Source organism: Falco cherrug, chromosome Z (genome assembly GCF_023634085.1).
Source record: "Falco cherrug isolate bFalChe1 chromosome Z, bFalChe1.pri, whole genome shotgun sequence".
Classification (NCBI taxonomy): Eukaryota; Metazoa; Chordata; class Aves; order Falconiformes; family Falconidae; genus Falco; species Falco cherrug.
This window is the reverse complement of record NC_073720.1, coordinates 23,986,766-23,996,683: the sequence shown is the minus strand read 5'-3', so window position 1 is coordinate 23,996,683 and position 9,918 is coordinate 23,986,766. Positions and strand designations below refer to the sequence as shown.

Sequence of the window (9,918 nt, the reverse complement as noted above, 5' to 3'; positions counted from 1 at the left end):
TTTAAAGAGCATTAGTTTATTATCTATTCTCCATGTGTTACCTCAGAAACAGTCTAATTATATACAAAAATTTGGAATGTTGAATAAATGTTGATCAATAAAAACATTTCTTAGCTGTTGACAAGGGAATATTTCTAAACAAAAGCGAAATAATCATAAAGGTTTGATTGTGTGTTGCTTATTGCTATGTTTGTGTTCATAGAATGCTTTCAAGTATATACACATTTTTTTTTAACTCCAGTCAAAAAAGAAACTAAAAAATATTTACATAATAAATATGTGGGAGAACTCATCTTTTCATTACATCAGTTGAACTGATTCTTTAATGAACTATTAAGAACAGAAAAAAACTAACAGAGTTTGCATCAACTCATTGCCATGCTGAGTAACTTCAGCTGCTGATGCATTTTATTCTATTCAAAATGTAGTTTAAGATGCATTCAAAATGAAGAGTGCTGATACTGTCTCTCCTCCTGCTGAATCCTGGCTGGACGAGTTCAGGAGACATCTTTCTCCCACTGTCTACAAAATCATCTAGTTTGACATGTGTTTACCTTTGCACACAGACACTGAAGGAACAAACACATTTCAAGCCACTGAAAACTCCAACATTTACTGAGTAAAATCAGCATAATCCATGTTTTATTAGATGGTTAATTGGCTAAATTTACTGAAGACAAGCTTTGGCCACGCATTTACACAAGAAGTACTAAACTTCTTGCTATAAACTTCTACTTCTATAGTTCTACCACAGCCAAACAGTTTTTGGTAGAATTTTCCTGTGATACATAAATCTGAAAATTATGTGACACAACAACATTTAAAACTTCTGTTACCATTAAAGCAAAATACAATACAGTACAATTCCTCAGTGATATATTTAAATGTACTGCAAAATGTATACAAAGTCAGTCCAAGATCAGTAAAGAATCAGTTCTGCTTTTTGGACTTTTCCCTTCTCAAAGATACAGGTTATGTAGAAGACCAAGGACTTGTCTCTATGCATTCCCTTTATAAGGCAGGGTGTGATAAAAATAACATGATTAAAAGAAATGAACATGTGATGTGAACATTTTGCATGTTCAATAACAAACCAGAAACTAAACAACAAAACACATCTTAAAAGGGGAACACTGAAGCCTGCCATTATATAGCTATGTTTCTCATTCTTTTCTTTGAAGATCAACAGCACACAGAAAATAAGTGAATTTTATCAAAATACAGCACATTTCTGCTAATATATCAAAAAAATCATTTACTATGTAAATATTACTGAAAATAAACTAAAAAAAATATACAAAGAGTTGTTAAAGGGTTTCAATTAAAGTTATTAGAACTATACACAGTACGATAAGCAATAGTTAACATCTTTGAAAGAAGTGCAATAATATTGGAGTTCACTTATTCAAAAAGTACTGCCTGTTTATTACTACTAGCTATGTATAATTCCTCTCTCTTCCGGCTAACTGTCTTGAAACTAAAGGAGGCTGGTGTTTTTGCTAGCTTTATTAAAAGCATTTGCTTTTGTACACATGCGTTGAAAAAAGCAACTTATACCTGTCTCATACTACCAACTTACATGTAATTGAAAATGAATTGCAGTAACTGAATATTGCTCCAATGACAGGCTAACCATTATCCCCAATTAAAAACAGTTATTGGTCTTCTATGGCACTTTTCCCTGGTCCACAACAACCGTGTATTAATTATCACTGCAGATTATGCAGTCTCTATTCAATTACAAAGCAGAAAGAGAAAAATAAAGTTAATGTTTCTGGTAAACAAAATTAATAGAAGCATAATTGAATATTTTATACAGTAATAAGGAACAAAGGCAGTCTGTGGTAAATCACTATTACATTAATATAGTTAGAAACCCTTTAATGACTCTGAAGTGTCTAGTTCACATTTAATGTTACCTGTAGGAACAGCCCTTTAACAACCATCAGTACGAACTGGTGGGTTGTAAGTACACCCTCCCTCCCTTTGCTCTCCATCTCACCACAGCAATTCTCCATCACTGTTCAAAGTTTCACAAACTTGCTTTGGTTAGCTAGCTCCATGCGTATGGTTTCCTTTTTGATTAACAAGGCAATGCAAAGGCCAAACCAAATTGAGATGTCTTTCATAATCCTTCTGCATCATTTACTTTGTGTGTGTTTAAATGTATATTACAGGCAACAACCTTAAAAACTGGCCATTTCAGTTTCATTTTTAAAATCTGTAAGGTTGTAATGGAATATTTTTTATAAAGATAGAAGTATCACCTTTTGCACAAAATCGGGGATTTCCACAGCAGAGAAAAACCTCTGGGCACATTTCCACAGTACAGTTGAAAAAAACTACGTATGCAAGAAAACCCAACCAAACATGAATCACTTGTGGCAAATGAATATTCAATGACTACATTAAGAATAAATCCTGTAGGATATCACAGATTTGTAGTTAGTCTTCCTAAAAAACACCATAAGCTTTTATTGCATTTTCTATTGGTAGACGTACACTCCAGAACTAAACACTTTTATTCCTTCCTGATTCCAGATTTAGATAGCAGATAGTTGTTGCACCTGACCTTTATTCTGCCCAACCAGCACCACCCTCCATCTACCCATTCATCTATACAATGTGCACATAGCAAAGCCAACATTTCATTATCTGCTGTCCATATCTACAGAAGTGGTTTCAGTATAACCCATTAATTTCTGGTGAATAAAAATAAAGGCAATAAACAGCTACAGGACAGACAGCCCTGCCATCTGTCCATTGGCTACAACTGAGGCTTCGCAAAGCCTTGCAAAAGGTTTAGTAATGTATATGAATTATCCAAAAATAAACCTACCATCTGTACAAAAAAACAACACAGGTTTGTTCTTGGAGGAATGATCCTTAGATTGCTATAATGCTTAAAAACAAGTTTATTCACCATATGCATTTCCAAAATTATTTCCTGTACGTTCTATACAGTGGTTTTTCCCCCTTTAACCACAAGTTCAGTATTTCCTGTACAAATTTTGATGATAATTCTTTTTGAGTTCCTTTCATGTATAAAAATAGGCAAAATATTCAGTTTCCCATAAGTCCTTTAATGAATCCTGCTGACTTTTCCCCTAATCCACAGTATTTATGAAGAAACTTCTCGCACAATGATGAGTTCTACTGCATTCTGAAAAGTTTTTAGCAAAGATACTGCTTGTCCATGATCAATATTGATGAAGCTGTATCCATTAGCCTAAAAAGAAATATTTAAAATTAAAAATGACAGTCTCATATGCCAAGTTAGTCAACACATCTCCTATTTCATGTTAGTTTATTTAAGCTTTTAGGTTTAAAATAGCCATATTCTACATGAACGCAGACAAAGCACTGCAAATTTGCAGATTATGTTGTTGTGAACTCAACATGTACCTGTACGCTACAAGAAATTAAACTACTGTGATAGCCTTAGAAGAATTTTGCTCCAAAGGTGTTGTTTCACAGTTGTCTCACTTGACTTTTTTTCTGCCCAACCAGCACCACCTTCCATCTACTTATTCATCTATACAATGGGCACACAGCAAAGCCAACATTTCGTTGTCTGCTGTCCATATCTACAGAAGTGGTTTCAGCATAATCCATTAACTTCTGGTGAATAAAAATAAAGGCAATAAACAGCTACAGGACAGGACCCCAAACAACCAAAAGAGAAAACTGAACCTTTAACTATTAACATCAGACATGTAATTCATCAGCATTAATATAGCCACACCAAAACCTCCAAATACAGTACAAATGAGATGTTCCGGTATAAATATCAGATTAGAAATGGCATTTGTCATAAATTAAAACTGTTGAAGCCTTTAGCAAAAAACATTAATGGCACTGGGAGCCATTTTAGGGTGTGAGACCTCCTGAGGTCACCCCCTGCTTGCATTTTCCTATGACTCTAAACACTGTCATTCTTGGGACAGGTTTGGCTTGGCAAACAGAGGCAGGCCTAAGTGGCCGACAGAAGACGGGGGGGAAAACGGCTACTGTTCAACTTCTCAGATCATACTACTGCAAATTCATGCTCAGTCTGGGTGGTAAAATATTGCAGAATGACAGACTCATCCAGTTTAAACTCTTACTGCTTCCAGCTGTGCATCCCACCTTTCTCCCTGAGCTACTGCCCTTTACATGGTGAGAGAGAGAACTGGTGGCATGCTCTGAGCCCTAGCTGTGCCATTTTGGAGTTGCAGTTCCTTACCCCATCAACAAACACTTGTGGCTTGCTACCAGCTGAATCCTTTGTTGTAAAGGCAGTGGTTTTTAAATCTGTCTAGGGTTGCAGAGAGATTTACATATAGACTGTTCAGAGAGCCAAAGAGGCAATAAACTTTCCAAATCATCATCCATACAGAATGTTCTAGCCCTAACCTAATATGCAACAGTATCTTAGGACTGATGTGCACTTATCTAGTCTCTGGTCATGTAGAATATTTGTATTAGACATATGTCTGCCTGATGCGTGGTTTGAAGAACATTGAAAAATTAAAAACATAGCAAAGTCATTTTGGGAATTATGATATTCACTCAACAACTGCAAAGTTGTCTAAGCAGCCACAAGAGAGAGTGGGACTGTCATTACATCATCGCTGGGATTATTACAGGTATAAAGAATGTGCTGTTACACAAAAAATTATTCTTAGTTATGAGAAATGAAACAGTCTGTAACGGTCTAAGCATGCAAATGCAACTTCTCTTTCAGCTCTTTCAAACTGTGAATTCCTCACTAAACAAAAAGCAAATCCCAAGCAGTGCCAACATGACAAAGGGTAACTTCATTATAAATGTCATGCAGACAAATTAAATTCCATAAAGACAAGAGCAAACCATTAAAACAAAAGTCACCTGTCACACACGGTCCACTATCAAAACCTAACAAATACGCTACCTGTATTTTCAAAGGCTTAACATGCTTCTTGCTCCTGTATGGTGTGTTGGAAGGTTACTCCAATTCCTTAAAGTTGTCTACATCAGGAAGAGAACTAGGACCTTTCTCACCCCAGTGAGGAAGAGGCAGCAGCACAGAATTATTCACCATGCTCAAAACCAAGCCATCTTTTAGTTGGAACAACTTGATCTCAGTTTAGTTTTCTTGTGTGCTTTTTGGCTTTATTCAAAGCATTAGGCTGTGTTTTTAGTTTGGTTTTGTTTTAGAAAACAGGATGTTGTGGTTTAATTGAGACACTAACAGGTTTTTTGTTTGTTTGTTTTTAGAAAACTGAAATGCAGCAGAGTCAACTCTATCAACATTTTCACATCAGTAATGTGGCGAATAATCAATAATTTCTAACAAGCTTTGCAACTTTAAGGGTGGCTAAAACACTGTTCAAATGCCCTGTTATCCCATTTCCCTAAGAAAGTAAGGCCTATATAATCCCATTGCCCATACTGCCGGACGCCTCCTCAGCTTATGAGCTCATTAGACAACTTCCAACAAATCTGATACAGAAAAGGTCTGAAAGGTACTCACTTCCTGCAAAAAAGAACTGCACACCAGCAGACCAGAAGCCATGGTTCCTGAAGCAACCTACGTGGCTCGCCCTGCAGCAGATGGGGCAGCCAGGAGGTAGGTGCTGTGACCAGCCTGGTATCAAGCCAGCCACGGGGCAGCTTCTGCTCACACTTGTGCATGTCCAGCCTGTCAGCTGGGGGAGAGGACGCAAAGACTGGCAGTGGCTGTAGGATGGAAAGGGATGTAACAGCAATGTGCAGCTGTGGAGAGGGGCCATGAGGAGCAACTGCTGGTGTTCAGACAAGACATTATTCAGAACACTGCATGTGAATGACTGCAAGTTAAATAACTGGATGATAGTAAAGCCTAATGAAATGCTCACATTTCATTCTGAATGACATTAGGCCTGGTTTTTTGTTTTTAAAAGTGTGAAAAATGTTCAGAGTTTGATAAAACGATCCAACTGATTAATGCTTCAGCCTGTATCACCTATCCTAATGTTAGATGGAACACAACCAAAAGCATCATCTCAGAATATAAGAATGCTTCTGGAAAACTTCTGGAAAAGACACTGGTAATTGATCTAAAAACTAAACATTCTGCTCTTAGAAAAGATGCAAACTAAAAATGAACTGTTATATTATATATACTAGCTAGTTAGATGATCACAGTACCTGAATTATTTTATCTCCAGGCTGCAACAACTTAGATGCTGGTCCTTCTGGTTGCACTCTGGTTACAAATATACCCTTGAAAAAACAGAGATGGAAAACATTTTTGACAACTTGTTTCATGAATAATGGGATAGCATGAAACAGATGTAATTCAAAATATGTTTTCAATTTTCTACCCTAAGTAGAAAAGAATGCAATATTATTTTATAGATCTACTGGCTTTCGTGACTGCCTTCCTTTTCTGCTGTTAAATCCAGGAGAATTGTCTTTAAAGGAGTAGGGAAGGGTAGATCAGAATTCGCCTTTGTTTAATTTGGCAGATGTATATGTCAAGATGAATGCTCAACCACCAGAAAAAAGGCTGTAGACTAAATAATCATCTTTTTTAAGAGGCTTCCTAATTGTAAATGTAAGTGTAAAAATTCACTATCTCAAATCTGTTGACTGATATCTGGAACTGTGCAAGAACCACTCAGCTAGACTAAATCCTCTGTTGTCATGTGACCACTGTGGTCACCTACCACTTTGATTTTCCTTATCATTTGTCCCCGATTTTTTCCCCAAACCACTAAACTCCAAGACTAGAGGGGAGTATATATACACCTTTCCCCCCTCCCCCCACCTTTCCTACATACTAATCAATTACATCATTAATCAGAATTGATTTTAAGATGCAGTAGTATAAAATACTCACATCATCTTCAGGTCTAAAAGGATTCCCTCTGCCACCAACTCCTCCCGAGATACTAAATCCAAGTTCTGGATCCTTGTCAATTCTCACTCGAATCTAAGTAGTTACAACCAAAGTTAGATGAACTGGCATTCAAAGCTACAGTAATAAAATTATTACTAAGGAATTCAGGTGAACAAAAGCTTTGAAAAAAAAAAAACCCAAACAATTAAAAAAAAGCATTTATCATAGGTCAAGGGGTTTATATCTCATAATATTAATTCAGAACAAGATTCCAATACAACAGCATCACACATCATTGTACGTAAGTTTTACTCCAGTACCACTATTATTATAATTATAGTTCATGTGGCTTTAAATTCAGAGGTATTTTGGTATTATGTAAATGAATTTAATGCCCCCAGCAAACATACATGTTCCTATGAAAGAACCTGTTCCTCCTATTTCTTTGCTACCTCCACCTGAATTAAAAAAAAAGAAAAGAAAAAAAATCAAACCTCATTCCTACTTTCACTCTAAGTTCTGTGTAGCCCACACTGCATTCCCTTTCTTTTGCCAGAACAGTTGACTAGAAAACTTATTTTATACAAGAAATGGATATTCTTATTCTAGTACAGAATTAAAACATCATTCTCTGTATTTTCCCCCAAATCCCAAAACAATACAGAGTAAACATCTTATGTCCAAGAGCAGAAAGAAGGTTGCCACAATTAAAAAAGCTGCAACATTGTGTGAGAATGTCTTAACCTCATCTATCATAAATAAAACAGATAATTATAAGGCATGCACCAGATGCTCACATTTTTTTTATCCTGGCTTTTGTTTATTGGTACACATTTCTACATTTGCAGGTCTTTAAACCGTTCTGGACAGCAATGAATAGATGCAAAGTACTTTAAGTTGTACTGCTACTTCATATTTTTTCAGTTACTAGATAAATAATGAGTTGGTGATCAGTAAGCGTAGTTGAGGATAAATTTCTAGATCAGTAAAAGAGATGCAAGTTTAAGTTTCTGGTACATTCCGTTAAAAATCTACCACATTTCTCTCTTAACCTGTTCACATAAAAAGTAAAAAGAGCTCAAAACCAGAAGGGATGTGTGATTTCAGTAGTAGAACTGCACTAAGGTAACGCTGTCTTCTGCTGGAGATAAATTCCTATATGGTTTCTGCCATCACCTACAGAGAAATGGTAGTAAAAACAATCTAACAATTCACCACCACTGACAGACAGATGTCAGATTGTAAAGTTAGATTTTATTCTTACCTCTTGCTTTGCCAGTTCATGGCTTTGTCTGGAAGAACACTGGGACTGGGTATAGGGAGGCTGGTGAGCAACTTTCAACATCAGGTAATCAATTAATTGTTCTCTAGATGGATGCCTTGCTACTGATGATTGAGGAGGGAGATGATGGACTTGGCTGTAGTTTGCCTGAGGTCTTTGAGGCTGGCACATCTGCCCATTTGTCAAAGGTATCTGAATAAAACATGAATACTCAATATCATACATTTTATAAGCAGCAATCCTCAATTCTTTCTTTATTATTTCAATATTTCTCATACTTGACCACTTTTAATTGCAGGAACATTACTGAAACTACTTTTCCGGATCATGCAGAATTATACTCTATTTTCTTTATAGTCATCAGCTTTGACCTACTGAGAACAAACTTGAAAACCAAAAACTTATTTTGAATGATAATCTACTAGAACAGATTAGACAGACATCTTTGCTTTTAACACTTGATTAATGGAGTTTTCCCAACTGTTATTTTCTAGCAGTGCAACTGACAGTATTGGCACTTGGTTGACATCATTATAGCTTGCACTTTTATTGCATAAAATTCAGAGATTTTGTAACAATTCCCAGTAAATCATACACAAAATAAAAATCCCACACAGCTAGCAGACAGAAGTTAGATACTCTCCGACCATCTTTGGTGACCACTTTATTATAAAAACCTTTTGAGCAAATTCACACACAAGCTCAAGATTTTAATATCAAAACTGTAATGATATTTCCAATAAATGTTACTCTTTCGTTAACACATCTGTCACTGATTTGATAGGTATAATGATGACAAACAGCAGCAAAGTACACAACTGTCAAAACATATACTGCATTCAAACCGTGTCCCTAGGAATGATGCTGGAGATGTTTCTTCCTGAAGCCTCAGTTACTGTTCAGCTCTGCACTGAGATAGGAAGCCTTGTCCCTCCTTGCCCACACGCTCTTACTCAGCTTAGGTAGTCACTCATCTGTTTGTATGATTCCCACATGCCAAAAAAGCTACAGGCTTGAGTTACAGATTTTTTTCTGCGTGTCACCATTATCTCATTAGTTATAGGATATGAAGGTATTAAAATTCTCTCTATTATAAATAACTGCAGCGTGCAAATTCCAAACTTTAAACATGCTATGTGAATGGACATGTATCAGAATCTACTCTGTTAAGGTGAGTTTTTTATGTTGAAGTGATTCTGAGAAATGGTAATGTGTGTATATACAAGCATTTTTTAGCTTATTTACAGATGAGATGTATTCAATTTACACGATTTTCCACTGCCTCTTCTGAAAGCCTAAAGCATGACAGGAAAATTATTTTTTGTTGTACTGCCAGAGGTAGAGTTTACATAGGCAACATGTATCAACAGCTATGGAAATTCCCAATACCATGGGTCTATAGAAATGCAACTGAAATTACTGAAGTTATAAAAAGAAAATAAATTGCTGCATGTAGTAATTTATGAGCACTCATTCAGTTTCATTGTAATAAGTTCTGTCCATATAGAAGGCCCTTAGAGATGTATACAGAATATCTCCTCAAAATTCTACTTTATCATCACAATTTCATCACAACAGAATTCAAGTTTGTTCTTTAGAAGGTTTAATCAGCTTCAAATTGCTTTCCTGAAATCATCTGCCGTATTCCAATTTTCACTTGCAATTATGCCTTCTGCTGCCAATTTCTTCTTTTAGAGTCCCTGCTGAAGAAAAATAAGAACAACCCCCTTCATATAGTCAACTATTCTGTCTTCCAAAAAGAGGATACCATTTCATTTATGCCACCTTTGAT

General features: G+C 36.0%; 1 protein-coding gene across 11 annotated transcripts in view; it reads right to left on the bottom strand.

Moving 5' to 3' along the window:
• The window catches only part of ERBIN (erbb2 interacting protein), a 122,769-nt gene continuing 112,851 nt past the window's right edge, over positions 1-9,918 (bottom strand). For all 11 annotated transcript variants that reach the window (XM_055699053.1, XM_055699050.1, XM_055699049.1 and 8 more), the window contains 4 exons: positions 8,109-8,318; positions 6,845-6,937; positions 6,151-6,225; positions 1-3,229 (listed from right to left, as the gene is read on the bottom strand). In XM_055699053.1, coding sequence (XP_055555028.1) covers positions 3,122-3,229; positions 6,151-6,225; positions 6,845-6,937; positions 8,109-8,318 — 486 coding nt within the window. In that variant the 3' untranslated portion in view covers positions 1-3,121. The remainder of the gene's footprint in view (positions 3,230-6,150; positions 6,226-6,844; positions 6,938-8,108; positions 8,319-9,918) is intronic.